Source organism: Dryobates pubescens, chromosome 28 (assembly GCF_014839835.1).
Source record: "Dryobates pubescens isolate bDryPub1 chromosome 28, bDryPub1.pri, whole genome shotgun sequence".
NCBI classification, from domain to species: domain Eukaryota; kingdom Metazoa; phylum Chordata; class Aves; order Piciformes; family Picidae; genus Dryobates; species Dryobates pubescens.
In genome coordinates this window covers 3,630,145-3,648,243 of record NC_071639.1, presented here as the reverse complement: position 1 = coordinate 3,648,243, position 18,099 = coordinate 3,630,145, and the positions used below count along the sequence as shown (strand labels likewise).

Below are 18,099 nucleotides of genomic sequence, written 5' to 3'. Positions count from 1 at the left end.
AGCCCTTTGCAAACAGTCCCTCTGCAGCCTTCTTGCAGCCCCCTTCAGGTACTGGAATAACAAGTGGCAGGTTGCTATTAGGTCTCCCTGGAGCCTTCTCTTCTCCACCCCAGCTCCCTCAGCCTGTCCTCACAGCAGAGCTGTGATCATTTCCATGGCTCTCCTCTGGTCCTGCTCCATCAGGTCCACGTCCTTCCAAATCTATCTGCACACCTATCTGTAGGTGCTCAGCTCTACAAATACCTAACTCCATGATCAGCTTAACCTTCACCTTCTGAGCTGAAGATAACAAAAAGTGGTGAAGCTTAGGGTACCACCTTTCAAAGAATAGAATAGAATAGAATAGAATAGAATAGAATAGAATAGAATAGAATAGAATAGAATAGAATAGAATAGAATAGAATAGAATAGAATTAACCAGGTTGGAAGATACCTTTGAGATCATCAAGTCCAACCTATCATCCAACTCCACCTAATCAACTAAACCATGGCACCAAGCACCCCATCCAGTCTCCTTCTAAAGAATTATAGAATTGAATTGAATTGAATTGAATTGAATTGAATTGAATTGAATTGAATTGAATTGAACTGAATTGAACTGAATTGAATTCCACCACCTCCCTGGGCAACCTGTGCCAGTCTCTCACCAGCCTCATGGGGAACAACTTCTTCCTCACATCCAATCTCAGTCTACCCATTTCTAGTTTTGTTCCATCCCCCCTAGTCCTATCACTCCCTGACACCCTCAACAGTCCCTCCCCAGCTTTCTTGGAGCCCCCTGCAGATACTGGAAGGCTGCAGTTAGGTCTCCTCAGAGCCTTCTCTTCCCCAGACTGCACAACCCCAACTCCCTCAGTCTGCCTCCATAGCAGAGCAGCTCCAGCCCTCTGCTCATCCTCGTGGCCCTTCTCTGGACACCTTCCAGCACCTCCAGATCCTTCCTGTAATAGAGGCTCTACAACTGGACACAGTGCTCCAGGTGTAGTCTCAGCAGAGTGGAGCAGAGGGGCAGAATCCCCTCCCTGGCCCTGCTGGCCACACTTCTCTTGCTGCAGCCCAGCCTCTGCTTGGCTCTCTGGGCTGCAAGTGCTCCCTGCTGGCTCCTGCTGAGCTTCTCCTCCCCCAGCACCCCCAAGGCCTTTTCTTCAGGGCTGCTCTCAAGCCAGTCCCTGCCCAGCCTCTATCGGTGCTTGGGATTGCCCTGACCCAGCTGCAGGACCTTGCCCTTGGTCTTGTTGAACTTCATGAGGTTGTCCCGGGCCCAGCTCTGCAGCCTGTCCAGGTCCCTCTGGATCTACCACAGTGTCTACATCCTCCCTGCAATAGAGGCTCCAGAACTGGACACAGTGCTCCATGTGTGGTCTCACCAGAGTGGAGCAGAGGGGGAGAATCAGCTCCCTTGCCCTGCTGGCTGTGCTTCTCTCGCTGCATCCCAGGCTCTGGTTTCCCCTCTTGGGCTGCAAGCACACACTGCCGGTACTTCAAGCACAAAAGCTCCACCAAACTTCACAGGTATCCTTCAAAGGAACTGGGCATTTGCAGCTTTTCTCAGGCAAGGGCCAGCCTGCTGAGAACAAACGCTGGCTGTGTTTGCTGAGTGCTCTTTTGTAACCATTGCTTACCTGAGAAAAAAGCAGCTGAAGATTAGAAAATCCCAGAAGTAGGTGAGGTGAAGGTTGCTGGACAGTTTCATTTTTCTGGGAGTGTAACTTCAAGCCAGACACTGATTTTATCAGTGGTGGGATGGCCTTCACATTCTCTTTGGACTCTACAAATCCTGTGGCTGTGAGCAGCCTGATTCAGTGTGAGGTGTCCCTGCCCATGGCAGGGAGGGTTGGAACTGGATGATCCCTGAGGTCCCTTCCAACCCTAACACTTCTATGATTCTTTGATAGAATAGATTCTCTCCCTGGTATCAAGTGATAGGACAAAAGGAAATGACCTCAGGTTGCACCAGGGGAGGTTTAGTTTGGATGTTAGGAAATGGTTCTTTGCTGCAAGAGTGGTCAGGGATTGGGTCAGGCTGCCCAGGGAGGTGGTGCAGTCCTCATCCCTGCATGTGTTCAAGAAATGTGTGGCCATGGCACTTGGGGACATGGTTTAATGGCCATGGTGGTGTTGGGTTGATGGTTGGACTGGCTGAGCTTAGTGGTGTTTTCCAACTGAAACAATGGTATGATTCTGTGATGGCTTAGCAGGAGACATGAGGTCTTTATGCTGACCATTCATGGAGTAGAATCACAGAACCATTTTGCTTGGGAAAGATCTTCAATATCATTGAGTCCAACCATTCTCCAGCTCTACCAAGGCTGGTGCTAAACCATGGCCCAAAGTACCACATTCTTGCCTCTTTGAAACACCATTTCCACACAGGACAAACACTAAAACCAGAGCTAGCCAGGTGCTGCATGGCCTGCAGACAGGCTGATTTGGCTGCTTCCACTGCTGTTCTGACCTGAAGGGTGCAGGCATTTGTCCCAAAGCCAAAAGACAAAGCTGCCAATGGCAGCACCTGCCTTTTGTCACTGCTGCTCCTCCATCAGCACCTGGAGCCCTCCCTAGAGCACCTCAGCCCCAACCTAACCTTGCCTGTGCCTGTTTGGGGGTGAGCTCTGTGGCATTGTTGTCCCTTTACCAAAAGGAACCAGGCAGGGAACAGGAAGGTGACAGCTAGGAGGAAGCACAGGGACAATAAGGTTAATGGGGAGATCTAGTTGATGTTTACAAACATCTGCAGGGTGGGTGGCAAGGAGAAGGGGCCAGCCTCTTTTCAAAGGTGCCCAGTGATAGGACAAGGGACAATGGACACAAACTGCAACCCAGGAGGTTCCACCTCAACATGAGGGGAAAAAAAATCTTTGCCATGAGGGTGCTGGAGCCCTGGAGCAGGCTGCCCAGAGAGGTTGTGCAGTCTCCTTCTCTGGAGACTTTCAAAACCCATCTGGATGCTTTCCTGTGTGACCTGCCCTAGGTGATCCTGCTTTAGCAAGGGGATTGGAGAGGATGATCTCCAAAGGTCCCCTCCAACCCCTACCATCCTGTGACTCTGTGATTCTGGGACTATGCAATCAGCATTTCATCACCTCAGCCTTTTGGAAGGGTAAGTGCCTGCCATGGGCAGCGCAGGTGTGGACATTTTCTGGTCACACTGCTCCCTCTTAGGCATCTGCTGCTGCTCCCCAGGTGCCACCCGGAGGACAGACCATGACTCACAGCCTGCTCATCTGGCAACTCCACTTCGAGGTCACCAGAAAGAGGGAAGGGAGATAGAGACCTCTGTGTGTGAGTCACCTCCTTGTGCCCAGCCCTCCCCTTTCATTATATAAAGCCACAAAGGGCTGGCTGATGACCATTCACAATGCAGCCCTCCTTTGTCATACCTGCTCTCCTCCTGGCGACTGCTGCCCTGAGCCCAGGGGCTGCCGCGGCGCAGGGTGACAATGAAGCCACCGGGGAAGACGCCTATCCCCCTCTCTGGGAGCGTGCCCCTGGCAACCTGATGGATTTCCCAGTGAAGGCCAACAAAATCCTCATCAATGCTTGGAACTACCTGCAGCGACTAGGAATGTACAAGACCTTGATAAATTCCTCAAGCAAGTATTTTGCAGCCTCTCGGTCCCAGAACGCCGGCAACATCCTCTGGGGATTGCCACTGCAGCACGGGTGGCAGTTTAGGACAGGTAGGAGTCATGTCCTTAAGCCTCTGGAGCAGCACAATGTCTGCCAGACCCACCCTGGGGCATTACTGACAAGGTTTCTGCCTCCTAAATGAGCTGTTAATCTGCTGTGTTCTAACTCTATCCAACTACCAGATTGTAGCTGGGTAATGGTAGTCAGAGGCTGGTTGGCCTCAATGATCTTAAAGGGCAGAATATGCCAAATTAATTGCTAATTTGGGGTATCCTAACTCTATCTAACTATTAAATTGTAGTTGGATAATGGTAGTTAGATGATGCTTGGACTCAATGATCTTGAAGGTCAGAATATGCCAAATTAATTGCTAATTTGGGGTATCCTAACTCTATCTCACTATTAAATTGCAGTTGGATAATGGTAGTTACAGAATGGTTGGACTCAATGATCTTAAAGGTCAGAATATGCCAAATTAATTGCTAATTTGGGGTATCCTAACTCTATCTCACTACCAAATTGTAGCTGGATAATGGTTGTTAGAGACTGGTTGGACTCAGCAATCCTAAAGGTCAGAATATACCAAAGTAAATACTAGTTTGATGTATCCTAACTCTATCTAACTATTAAATTGCAGTTGGATAATGGTAGTTAGAGAATGGTTGGACTCAGCAATCCTAAAGGTCAGAATATACCTAATTAATTACTAATTTGCTGTATTCTACCTCTATCTAACTATTAAATTGTAGCTGGACAATGGTAGTCAGATGATGGTTGGACTCAATGATCTTAAAGGAGGAACATGCCAAATTAATTACTGATTTGCACCAGCTCTAACTACCAAATTGTAGTTAAAAAATGATAGCTAAAGAATGGTTGGACTCAATGACCTTAAAGGACAGAACATACCAAATGAATTACTAATTTGGTGTATTCTAACTCTATCTAACTGCCAAATTGTAGCTGGATAATGGTAGTTAGAGACTGGTTGGACTCAATGATCTTAAAGGTCAGAATATGCCAAATTAATTGCTAATTTGCTATATTCTAACTCTATCTCAGTACCAGATTGTAGTTGGATAATGGTAGTTAGAGAATGGTTGGACTCAATGATCTTAAAGGACAGAATACACTAAATTAGTTACTAATTTGGAGTATTCTAACTCTATCTAACTATTAAATTGTAGTTGGATAATGGTAGTTAGATAATGATTGGACTCAACTGTCCTAAAGGTCAGAATATAGTAAATTAATTACTGATTTGCCATATTCTAACTCTATCTCACTACCACATTGTAGCTGGAGAATGGTAGTTAGAGAATGGTTGGACTCAGCAATCCTAAAGGTCAGAATATACCTAATTAATTACTAATTTGCTGTATTCTACCTCTATCTAACTATTAAATTGTAGTTGGATAATGGTAGTCAGATGATGGTTGGACTCAATGATCTTAAAGGTCAGAATATGCCAAATTAATTGCTAATTTGCTATATTCTAACTCTATCTAACTATTAAATTGTAGTTGGATAATGGTAGTTAGAGACTGGTTGGACTCAATGATCTTAAAGGACAGAATACACTAAATTAATTACTAATTTGGTGTATTCTAACTCTATCTAACTGGATAATGGTAGTTAGAGACTGGTTGGACTCAACAACCCTAAAGCTCAGAGTCTACCAAATTAATTGCTAATTTGGTGTATGCTAGCTCTATCTCACTACTAAATTGTAAGTTGGATAATGGTAGCCAGGTTGGACTCAATGATCTTCAAGTTGTTTGTCCAACCAAAAATCTGGATTCTGGGGTTGTGTGAAGAGCCTCAGACAGTGTGAATTGTGAGCTGAGCTGCCAGTTTGAAGAAGAAATTGTCACTGAAGGGAACAGCCTTGTCTTGTTGAGCAACAGCCATTAAGTTTCCTAATGAGAATAGGTGTTGCTCACAGAGGACTGCTCAGAACCCAGGAGAGCTGGGGTTCAGATGGGCAGGATGGTGCCTCCCTTTTATGGTTGGGCTTGATGGTCTGAGAGGTCTCTTCCAACCTTAATAATTCTGTGATTCTTAATGATTCCCTATTTCAGTTGCTCCTGGCTGTGGTAGGTAGGTTGCATGGCCTGCAGTTGTCTTCTCTTGGTGGCTGGAGTTTCATTCCTTACACAGCTAGGTGGTGTCACCCCACCCTCTGGGGGCTTGTTTCTATTCAATCAGTTTAGGAGTTGTCTCATTGCTTTCTTCAATGTATTTCTTTCATGTTACAGCAATTAAAGTTTGTTCTGTTTGCAGTTTGGTTTGGCTTTGTTTGGCTTTTGATGTCCAAACCCTAATGGCTCATCCTCCAGAAGCTGGCTGTTATCTGAGGCAATCACTCTTGTTTGCTCGTTGGCAGACACAGAAACACCTCTGAATTATCCCCTGAGGCTAAGGCTGCAATATCTGATCAAAGGCTTTACCAGGGAACTTGTTCTTGCACATTCTGCTTCACATGCAGCAGGCAGTGAAGCTTTCCTTTCCGAGCCAGAGTTGACTTGCCTTGATCTAACCCTTACCATTCTATGGCTCTATGAAACCCAGGAGCAAGAGCTCACAGATTCAGGTAGTGTTGTATGTCCAAAGAGTGAGAAATCATAGAATCAATAAGGCTGGAAAAGACCTCAGAGATCATCAATCCAGCCTGTCACCCAACACCTCATGACTACTAAACCATGGCACCAAGTGCCACATCCAGTCCCCTCTTGAACACCTCCAGGGATGGGGACTCCACCACCTCCCTGGGCAAAAATTGTTTAGACTGTGTATGGCTTTCTGATTCTTCTCCTAAGGACAGTTAGCTGTTGCAATTGTTTCTTCCCAACATCATTCCTTTATTATATGTCAACCACAGTTCAGGCCTCTTGATGCTATTGTCACACATCAAACCCAACATCACTTGGCAACAGGCAAGGGCAGGTTGCATCTGTATTTAAGAGGGAGGAAAAATGGGATAAGGATACAAAAGTGTTTATTTTTGCACTAGCAGTAGATGAGACATTCAGTATGGAGGAAAGAATAGGGAAAGAGTCTATGATCCTGTTGGACAGAGACTGTTTACAAAGCCCTGTGGGGATAGGATGAGGGACAATGGCTTCAAACTAGAGAAGAGCAGATTTAGAGTGGAGGTTAGGAGCAAGTTCTTTGCTCTGAGGGTAGTGGAACACTGGAACAGGTTGCCCAGGGAGGTAGCTGAGGCCCCATCCCTGGAGATATTTGAGGTGAGGCTTCACAGGGGTCTGAGCAGCCTGATCCAGTGGAGGATGTCCCTGCTGAGTGCAGAGGGGGTTGGACTGGATGACCTTCAGAGGTCCCTCCCAGCCCAGACCATATCTCCCTCTCTGGAGATATTCAAAACTCACCTGGATGTGTTCCTGTATAACCTGGTGTAGGTGACCCTGCTCTGGCAGGGGGGTTGGGCTGGATGAGCTATCAAGGTCCCTTTCAGCCCCTGTGATCCTGTGATATGGAGCTAAGTGTAAAAAGGGATAAAGCAGAGCTCCTGTGAAGCAAAGGTAGATTGTGCCAGATTAAACCAGTATCTTCAGAGGACACAGTCTCAAGCTGCGCCAGGGGAAGTTTAGGCTGGAGGTGAGGAGAAAGTTCTTCCCAGAGAGAGTTGTTAGCCATTGGAATGTGCTGCCCAGGGAGGTGGTGGAGTCCCCATCCCTGGAGGTGTTCAAGAGGGGACTGGATGTGGCACTTGGTGCCATGGCTTAGTTAGTTCTGAGGTGTTGGATGAGAGGTTGGACTTGATGATGTTTGAGGTCTTTTCCAGCCTTATTGATTCTGTGATTCTGTTCTGACAGAAGGGCTGTTTTGGCAGAGTCCGGCAGTGCATCTCCTCCCTTTGCAAATGCAAAGCATGGAAGGAATGTTTTTAATGACAATTTATAAAATAAGAATGAGAGAGAGAACAGCATATCTGGGGGAAAGAACATCTGAAGGAGGGGACTCGGAGACAAGTGTTGCTAAGGGCTGTTTACAGCCAAGTGGAGGATAGGCTCAGAGATCTGAAATCCTCATTCTTGAGAACGACTGCATTTAGCTTTTTTGTCATTAACAGCCTTGCCAGAGAGACAGCAAAGGGATCTTGCTGATGAGGTTGCAAATAGCTGCTAATGACATACAGCTGGGAGGCACTGTCAAGGCAGAAAGACAGGTAGCTGGGGCAGACGTGAAGGCTGCAAGAACAACGGTGTTAAGCACGGGGAATAGGAGGGAGCAGAGAGAACAAAACTGGAGTGCAGGCCTGGAAGTGGGGTTAGTGCCTCCAGCTCCAAGTAATTTATACAAGTCTTACAATTATCATTCATGCTGCTCAGGCCTCCCCATCGGCCCAAAGCACCTGAGCTCCCAGCCTCTGGGACATCTCGCATGCAGTTCTTCTGCCACGTTTTGTCTTCTTTTTCTTCTCCTCTTTGCACACCAAGGGGGAGTCCTGCCATACAGGGAGAGGATGAGAGAGCTGGGGTTGTTCAACCTGGAGAAGAGAAGGCTAGGGGGAGACCTTATCACCATGGACTAATACATAAAAAGGGGCTACCAGGACAATGAGGACTCCCTTTGTACAAGCAGTGCCATGGGAAAGGCAATAGGTGATGGGGACAAGGTACTGCTGGGGACATTCCCATTGGACTGCAGAAGGAAAAGTTTCTCCATGAGCACAGTCAGACACTGGAATTATCCCCCAAGGGAAACAGTGGAGTCCCTACACTGGTCAGTGCTAAGATGCACCTTGCCAGGCTGCTGGGCCAGCTCATTTCAACTCCACCATCACCTAGAAGAGTTGGACCAGATGATCCCTAGGGTCCCTTCCAGCCTGGCACTCCATGATACTGTGAACTACTGCTGCCTATTGCACACCCTGTGTGAAAGTACAATGCTGGGGGGGGGAAGTCTTTCTGTAAATGTTAATAAATACAATTTTTCATGCAACAAACCCACCCTGTTGGACTGCATTCCACTGCCAGGTCATGCTCTCAGTGCTATCCTTCTCTGGAGGCTTTCGAGACCCATCTGGGTGTGTTCCTGTGCAACCTGTGTCTGATTCTATGGTCCTGCTCTGGCAGGGGGGTTGGACTTGATGATCACCAAGGTTGGAAGAGACCTCAAAGGTCATTCAGTCCAACCTGTCACCACAGACCTCATGACTAAACCATGGCACCAAGCGCCATGTCCAATCCCCTCTTGAACCCCTCCAGGGACGGGGACTCCACCACCTCCCCTCCCCTCTTCAGAGGTCCCTTCCAACCCCTGATCCTGTGATCTTGTGATCCTCTGCTACTGAAGGCTGCAGGCTCGAGCAGCCAACATGCCACAAGGCACAAGTCAGCTGGGGAGGATAATGAGGGTAATCAGCATGCACGTGGCTCCTGACCAGCTCTTCTTCTTGACCAAAATCTGTCAGAAGGTTTGGGGTTTCAAGGGTGTAATGAGATTTAGTCCAGGCCTGACACTGTCATTATTCAGCTGATTCATCAGTGTAAGCATGCTGCAGGGCAGAGCTGGGGAGCTTCTGGAAGGGCTCAAGTCATTGGACCTGACACTTCAAGGAGGCTTCTTGCCTCACTCCATGACTAATTACCACAGACAGTGTCTGTCCATTGTGCTTCTGGGAATGAGGCTGTCTCTACATGTCATGTGCTTAAGGCCAAGCATGCCTTACATGCTGCCAGCAGGAATTGTGACAGCTCTTGTGCTCGCTACACAGAGGCCTGAAAACCCTACTCATCAGGTACACCAAGGTTTGCATGCTCAGCTCCACAGCCAGCCCATGCACCATTAACCTGTAAGGGATTCTGCAGCACACAGCCCAATTAGGGGAGACAATTACAACCATGTTTAATTGGTGCTCTTCTGCTCATTAAGCAGCTCTCCTGCACTGGCAGCCTTGCACCTACTGAAAACAACACACCAGCTCTGAGTGTTCATGGTCCTGCATGTCTACAACTACCTGAAGGGAGGCTGTAGCCAGGTGGGGGTTGGTCTCTTCTCCCAAGCAAGCAGTGCCAGAAGGAGAGGACACAGTCTCAGGCTGTGCCAGAGGAAGTTTAGGCTGGATGTTAGGAAGAAATTCTTCCCAGCAAGAGAGATTTGCCACTGGAATGTGCTGCCCAGGGAGGTGGTGGAGTCACCATCACGGGAGGTTGTTTAGCCTGGAGAAGAGGAGGCTGAGGGGAGAATTCATTGCTCTCTACAACTCCCTGAAAGAAGGTTGAATTGAGGTGGGGGTCATGCTCCTCTGAAAGAGAAGTACCAGGAGATGGAACAAGAGGAAATGGCCTGAAATTGTGCCAGAGGAGGGTTAGGTTGGAGATTAGGAAACATGCCTTTGCTGCAAGAGTGGTCGGGGATTGGCACAGGCTGCCCAGGGAGGTGGTGGAGCCCCCAGCCCTGGAGGTGTTCAGGAAACCTGAACATGGGGACATGGTTTGATGGCCATGGTGGTGTTAGGTGGATGAATAGGATAGGATAGAATAGAATAGAATTAACCAGGTTGGAAAAGACCTTTGAGATCATCTAATCACCTAAACCATGGCACCAAGGGCCTCATCCAGGCTCTTCCTAAACACCTCCAGGGATGGTGACTCCAGCACCTCCCTGGGCAGCACATCCCAAAGGACAGTCTCTCTTGCTGGGAAGAACTTCTTCCTAACATCCAGTCTGAAACTCCCCTGGCACAGTTTGAGACTGTGTCCTCTTGTTCTGGTGCTGGTTGCATGGGAGAAGAGACCAACCCCCACCTGTCTACAACCTCCCTTCAGGTAGTTGGAGAGAGCAAGAAGGTCTCCCCTGAGCCTCCTCTTCTCCAGGCTAAGCAACCCCAGCTCCCTCAGCCTCTCTACACTTCTGTGACTCTCTAATGTATTTACAGTGAAGAATAAATCCAAGTGTAAAGCCCAATCCCTTTACTACACGCTGCAGGAATGCTGACAGAGAAATACAACTGCTCTAAGGAGAAGCAGTTTATGGAGCAAAACAGCAGCAATTGCTGTGCTCCTCTGAGCACAGTTCTGCATGCTTGGTTCCTGTGCATTTTGGGGTTTGTCTCCGTGGGATTTGTGTGTGTGTGTGAAAAAGACTGAGAAACAGTTGCTGTATTATTTCATTTGATGCAGGGAGACTGGCAGATCCTTCCAGTGCAACCTCCTGTGGCTATGAAGATGGAGACCTCCTGTGCATATCTGTAAGGAGCTGGTGGTCCTGTAAGTAAATGCTGTTATTCTTCTCCAGTGTATGATCAGTATCCCAGAAGGCAATTCAGAACCTTTCTTCCCCTTAGGCTTCTACATGACATTTAACAAGTCCGGGTGCTGGGTGCTGCACTTTGGCCACAACAACCCCATGCAGAGCTACAGGCTGGGATCAGAGTGGCTGGAGAGCTGCTGAACAGAAAGGGACCTGGGGGTACTGGTGGACAGCAGCTGAACACGAGCCAGCAGTGTTCCCAGGTGGCCAAGAGGGCCAATGGCATCCTGGCCTGGATCAAGAATAGTGTGGCCAGCAGAAGCAGGGAAGTCCTTGTGCCCTGTGCTCAGCACTGGTTAGGCCACACCTGGAGTCCTGTGCCCAGTTCTGGGCCCCTCAATCTAAGAAGGACATTGAGAGACTTGAAGGTGTCCAGAGAAGGGCAAGGAGGCTGGGGAGGGGTCTGGAGCACAGCCCTGTGAGGAGAGGCTGAGGGAGCTGGGGTTGCTTAGCCTGGAGAAGAGGAGGCTCAGGGGAGATCTTATTGCTGTCTGCAAGTACTTGAAGGGAGGTGGGGGTTGGTCTCTTTTCCCAGACACCCAGCACCAGAACAAGAGGACACAGGCTCAAGCTGTGCCAAGGGAAGTTTAGGCTGGATGTTAGGAAGAAATTCTTCCCAGCAAGAGAGATTGGCCATTGGAATGTGCTGCCCAGGGAGGTGGTGGAGTCTCCATCCCTGGAAGTGTTTAGGAAGAGCCTGGGTGAGGCACTTGGTGCCATGGCTTAGTTGATTAGATGGTGCTGGGTGATAGGTTGGACTCGATGATCTCTGAGCTCTTTTCTAACCTGGTTTATTCTATTCTATTCTGCTCTATTCTATTCTATTCTACTCTATTCTAGTCTGCTCTATTCTACCCTGCTCTATTCTATTCTGTTCTGTTCTGCTCTATTCTAATCTATTCTAGTCTATTCTGCTCTATTCTAGTCTATTCTGTTCTATTCTGCTCTATTCTACTCCATTCTATTCTAATTCTGTATTCTGTTTGGTTTGGTTTTTTGTGGTCGACACCTCTTCTGTTTTTTCACTCCTTGCTGCAGGTATGAACTACTACCTGGCTGCCATACCCTTCCTGGGGGCAGTGGATGCTGGCCTCTTTGGGCAGCTGCCCCATGAGGTAGAACTATTGCCGCCAGCGGAGCGAGAGGCTGATTTCTGCTACAGCGTTGCCGGCTGCCGCGCTCGCTTCCCCGAGCTGATGGATGGCTGGAAGGCCTATTTTGAAGTAAACCTTTTCCCTTCTCTCTTCTTCTTCTTTTGTTTTTTTATTTATTCACATTTTGCAGGAAATTATTCCAGAATATTACCCTTTCCAAGCTGTTCTTGCTGTGATTTGCAAGATTTAGAGAGGCTGCTTTGCCATTAGTAACAGCTTGGTCGAGCGGTAACGGGCGGCAGGAATGGGAAGCGCGGCGCGAAGCGAGTCGGAGATGCAAACTAAGGTCCAGGGTTTGTGCAGGTTGTGAATTGTCTTCCTTCCTTTGAGATGGTTCTGTGGTTTGGAGCGTGGCCCAAGAGGCTGTTTGGTTAAGAGTTACATTTGTGTTCTTCCTGTGCTGCTAATGTTAGCAATGCAAAGTAAGCGTGCAGGACAGAGCGTTACCCTCGAGAGATGGCTTTGTGCTGGCTTCATAGACTAGACTAGACTAGACTAGAATAAACCAGATTGGAAGAGACCTTCAAGATCATCATGTCCCTGCTCACTGCAGGAGGGTTGGACTAGATGATCTTTAAAGGTCCCTTCCAAGCCAAAACATTCTCTGGCTCCATGTAATCACTTTACCAGTCTAAAGGAATCGTCTTGCCAGGGACATTAGGGTGGTGGAACACTGGAACAGGTTGCCCAGGGAGGTAGTTGAGGCTCCATCCCTGGAGACATTCAAGGTCAGGCTCAACAAGGCTCTGAGCAACCTCCCTGCAGGAGGGTTGGACTAGGTGACCTTTGGAGGTCCTTTCCAACCCAAACCATTCTATGGGGCTGTGCTTACACTTAGCTTCAGAGCAGCACATTCCAACAACTCCAAAGCTTACAGGCTCACTGTTTTGTGAGGTATCTGCATAAACCTAAAAGTTTCCTTGGGTTTGAACCTGCCTCCTGTTTTCCTGCCTGTCTCTGCAGTACCTGTTATCTACAGACCACAGAGCCATGAGCCCTGCAGCCTTCTCCTCCTTCAACATGGATGATGCCCTGAGTCTCATGTGGAAGGCACACGTCACCTCCATTGCTTATGCACTGCCCAAGTTCCAGGACAGGTATGGATGGGGATGAGAGAGGTTCCCACCTGCCTGCCTCTCCATCCCAGCACAGGACAAAAGAGTGTCTTAGTTTAGGAGCTCTACTCTTCCCTCTTAGAATCATAGAATCAATGAGGTTGGAAGAGACCTCAGAGATCATCAAGTCCAACCTGTCAACCAACACCTCATGACTGCTAAACCATGGCTTCAAGTGCCACGTCCAATCCCCTCTTGAACACCTCCAGGGATGGTGACTCCACCACCTCCCTGGGCAGCACATCCCAAAGGCAAATCTCCCTTTCTGGGAAGAACTTTCTCCTCACCTCCAGCCTAAACCTCCCCTGGCACAGCTTGAGACTGTGTCCTCTTGTTCTGGTGCTGGTTGCCTGGGAGAAGAGACCAACCCCTTCCTGTATACAACCTCCCTTCAGGGAGTTGTAGAGAGCACTAAGGTCTCCCCTGAGCCTCCTCTTCTGCAGGCTCTGGTCTCTCAGAGCATGGGCTGGCCAGTAGGGGAGGGCTGGCCAGTGGGGGAGGGCTGGCCAGTGGGGGAGGGCTGGCCAGGCTGTGAGAGCACAATGAGTTGCTGGGAGTCGGGGCCTGAGGCAGGAGCTGTCTTTAGTTGGGTCAAAGGCAAGGATGTCAGGAGAAATTAGGTGTGAAGTGCAGAAGAAGGCCCTGAGTGACTGTGGCAGGGCACCACTCAGGATTTGCTACTGAAACCCCCCACGTTTGGGATTAGTGCTTGCCTGCTGTGTCCTGCAGGGCGTTTCAACGATCTGCTACCCTGTGATTCTGGTCTCTTTCAGCTTGAAGTATCTCCCTGAGCCAGAAGCAACTTTTGGAGAAGACTGGGCTAACGCTGTAGATTTCATTGCAGCCACACACTTCTCTACAGACCTGGTGAACACAAACAGCTTCCAGGCTTTCCTGCCCCAGAGGATGCTCGTTGAAGGGGATGTGCCCCCAGGCATAAGTGACTTCACTCCACAGCAAAACCGAGTCCTGCTCTACCTGAGAGTTCTTCACAAAGCAAATAGGCTATCAGGTATGAGCCCAACCTCCCTCCTACTGCCTGCAGTCCATAGGTGTTCCATATCTTGTTCTCTCTTTCTTCTCCACAGGAACCCACACAGGGGTTTGGGGATAGGCAATAGCACAGACACTTCCTAGAGTCTGAATTCAACCAGTGCAGCCAAAAATCCAACCCTCAGCAAAGAGCAGACCAGAGAGCAGATGCAGCAAAGGCATAGCACCACTGATGTGGGGTCACAGAATTGCTTCACCTGGATGAGAGCTGTGAGGTTATCCAGTCCACCATGGCCATCAAACCCTGGCCCCATGTGCCATGGCCACAGGTTCATTGAACCCCTCCAGGGATGGGGACTCTACCACCTCCCTGGGCAGCCTCTTCCAATCCCTGACCACTCTTGCAGCAGAGAAATTTTCCCTAATCTCCAATTTAAACCTTTCTTGGTTCAGCTTGAGGCCATTTCCTCTATGTATCACCTGATCCTAGGGAGAAGAGACCAACTACCACCTGGCACAGAACTCCTTGTCAGGGAGTTGTGGAGAGCAATGAGGTCTCCCCTCAGCCTCCTCTTCTCCAGACTGAACACCCCCAGTTCCCTCACCAGCTTCTCCTCACCAGCCCTGTGCTCCAGACCCTTCACCAACTTTAGTGCCCTTCTCTGGATGCATTTCAGCACCTCAAGGTCTTTCTTGTAGTGAGTGGCCCAAAACTGAACTCAGGACAATTACTTTCCTGGTCCTGCTGGTTACACTTTTCCTGATCCAGGCCAGGATGCTGGTGGCCTTCTTGGCCACCTGGGCACTCCCTGGCTCATGTTCAGCTGCTGTCATCCAGCACCCCCAGGTCTTTCTCTGCTGGGCAGTTTCCAGCCACTCTGCCCCAAGCCTGGAGTGTTCACGGGGTTGTTGTGACCCAAGCTCAGGAGCCAGCACTTGGCCTTGTTGAATCTCATACCGTTGGCCTCAGCACATCAATCCAGCCTGGGCAGATCGCTTTGCAGAGCCTCTCTCCCCTCCAGCAGTTACATGCTTGCTCCCAGCTTGGTGAGGCTGCAAACTTGGTGAGGCTGCACTGAATTCCCTCATCCAGGTGATTGATAAAGATATACAGTGAGGGTTTCACCTGAGACAAATCCATCCTTGTTGGAGCAGATGATATTGGTGGGGTTTTTGTTCCCCCCCTCTGTTTTTCACGGGAACTTTTAAACCCCAGATGGTTTGTGTTAAACTCCAGATGGTTTGTGTTAAACCCCTGAGCCACACCTGAAACTCCCGTAGCTTTAAATGAAGTTATTCGCTCAGGCCCAGATGAGCAAAGAGCTGGTGTGCCTACAAGCGTTCAGGCTGTGGGGCTTGGGTTTCGTCTCTGATTTAAGAGGGCATCTCCGTCCCCGCCGCGCCGCAGCCTCAGGGGATGCCGGCCGCTCACCAGCCCTATACTAAGTTGTGCGTCGCCACCTAGCGGTGAGATTTAGAACCGCACCCTGCTGAGGCCGCTCCGGGGGGCTGCGCGTTCCTCTTTGTGCTTTCTGAGTGAAGGTTCTTTTGACTCTTTGAGTGAAAACACACTCTAAAAATAGACCGGGAAGCCAGGATCCTATGGCATTATCTTTTTTTCCTGCCATAGGACATTCTGTCCTAATGAGGTCTCATCTGGAGGATTGTGTCCAGTTCCCACCTCAAGAGGGACAGGGATAGACTGCAGAGGCTAAGAGAATGCTGAAGGGACTAGAATGTCTGTCTGATGAGGGAAGGATGAGAGCCCCGGGGCTGTTTAGCCTGGAGAAGTGAAGGCTGAGAGGGGATTGGATCGGTGCTTACAAACTCCCTAAGACAAGAAGGGGCTGGAGTCAGGGCTGACCTCATTAATCTTTATAAATATGTGAAGGGTGAGTGTCAGAGGGCAGAGGCAGGCTCTGCTCACTGATGTGCAAGGACAAGGGGCAATGAGTGCAGGCTGGAGCAGAGGAGGTTCCATGTGAATACAAGGAAAAAAGAGGGTGACAAAACAATGGAGCAGGCTGCCCAGAGAGGCTGTAGGAGAGAATCCCACAGGCAAATCTCACAGAATTAACCAGGTTGGAAAAGACCTCAGAGATCATCAAGTCCAACCTACTACCTAATACCTAACACCTCCTGACAACTAAACCATGGCTTCAAGTGCCACATCCAAGCCTTTTCTGAACACCTCCAGGGATGGGGACTCCACCACCTCCCTGGGCAGCACATTCCAATGGTCAATTACTCTTTCTGTGAAGAACTTTCTCCTCACCTCAAGCCTAAAATTCCCCTGGTGTGGCTTGAGACTGTGTCCTCTTGTTCTGGTGCTGGTTGCCTGGGAGAAAAGACCAACCTCCACCTGGCTGCAACCTCCCTTCAGGTAGTTGTAGAGAGGAAGGAATATCTCCTCCTCTGGAGCTATTCAAAACCTGCCTGGAGGTGTTCCTGTGTGACTTACCCTAGGTGATCCTGCTTTGGCAGGGGGGATGGACTGCATGATCCTTTAAGATCCCTGAGGTTGTGTGAGTCTGTGACAAGGGGCAGTGCACACAAACTGGAACACAGGAAGCTCCACCTCAACAGGAGGAAAATCTTCTGGGCTGAATGAAAGCCTTGTGTATCCCTACCCATTGGTAGGCAATTCCTACCCTACCAGCATAGAATCATAGAATCATAGAATTGTTAAGGTTGGAAGGGACCTCAAGGCTCAGCCAGTCCCAACCCCCCTGCCATGGCCAGGGACACCTCACACTACAGCAGGTTGCTCACAGCCACCTCCAGCCTGGCTGCAAACACCTCCAGGCAGGAGGCTTCCACTACCTCCCTGGGCAACCTGTGCCAGGCTCTCACCACCCTCCTGGGGAACAACTTCTTCCTCACATCCAAACTCAATCTCCCCATTTCTAGTTTTGCTCCATCCCCCCAGTCCTATCCCTCCCTGACACCCTCAAAAGTCCCTCCCCAGCTTTCTTGGAGCCCCCTGCAGATATCGGAAGGCCACAAGAAGCTCTCCTGGGAGCCTTCTCTTCTCTAAACTGAACAGCTCCAAGCCTCTCAGTCTGTCCTCACAGCAGAGCAGCTCCAGCCCTCTGCTCATCCTTGTGGCCCTTTTCTGGACGCCTTCCAGCACCTCCAGATCCTTCCTGGCACAGAGGCTCCAGAACTGGACACAGAGCTCCAGCTGTGGTCTCACCAGAGCAGAGCAGAGGGGGAGAATCAGCTCGCTCTTGGGTGGTGCTTCCACTTGAGTCTGCATGAGGGGGGTGGGTGTCTGTTGCCAGACACACTCCCTGTGTGCTGTGTGCTCCCTGCCCATCTGACCCTGTCCCGTTGTGTCTCTCCCCCAGGAGGGCTGTTACTGAAGCTCTGGCGAAGGGCGATGTCTACCGAAGCAGGGAGGGAAATAGGCAGAGAGCTGATTGAAAACTTGGCTTCCAGCGCGATGTTCGACCCAGTGGGGATGGCTGATGACTTGAAAGGAGCAGATCTGACAGTGCTGCTTCTGGAGAAGGAACAGTTCCAGCATTGATTGATCTGTGATCTTTCAGCAGCTGGGTGCCTGCGAATCTGCTCGTGGTGATTTCTTCCAGCAGGGCTTCCTGAGGAGCCCCCTGTGTAGCTCTTTCACATTGAATCAATGTTTTTCAGCCTTCTTTCCCCCTAATCAGCTCATTCTATTTGTTTAACTAATTTCCTTAACAAATAAAGTGCCTTGCAGAAGAATCTGACCTCAGTGTTTTCATAGGATTGTTAGGGTTGGAAGCGACCTCAAGGATCAGCCAGTTCCAACCCCCTGCCATGGGCAGGGACACAGAATCACAGAATCACCAAGGCTGGAAGAGACCTCAAAGGTCATCAAGTCCAACCTGGCACCACAGACCTCATGACTAAACCATGGCACCAAGTGCCACATCCAATCCCCTCTT

The 18,099-nt window shown here is 49.4% G+C and overlaps 1 protein-coding gene across 1 annotated transcript; it reads left to right on the top strand.

Moving 5' to 3' along the window:
• The first annotated feature begins 3,358 nt into the window (after positions 1-3,358).
• Positions 3,359-17,702, top strand: C28H6orf58 (chromosome 28 C6orf58 homolog). The gene is made up of 6 exons (XM_009905058.2): positions 3,359-3,680; positions 10,779-10,865; positions 11,947-12,131; positions 13,026-13,159; positions 13,951-14,189; positions 17,521-17,702. Exons 1-6 carry the CDS (start codon positions 3,359-3,361, stop codon positions 17,700-17,702), a joined length of 1,149 nt encoding a protein of 382 aa, XP_009903360.1.
• Positions 17,703-18,099: the final 397 nt, after the last annotated feature.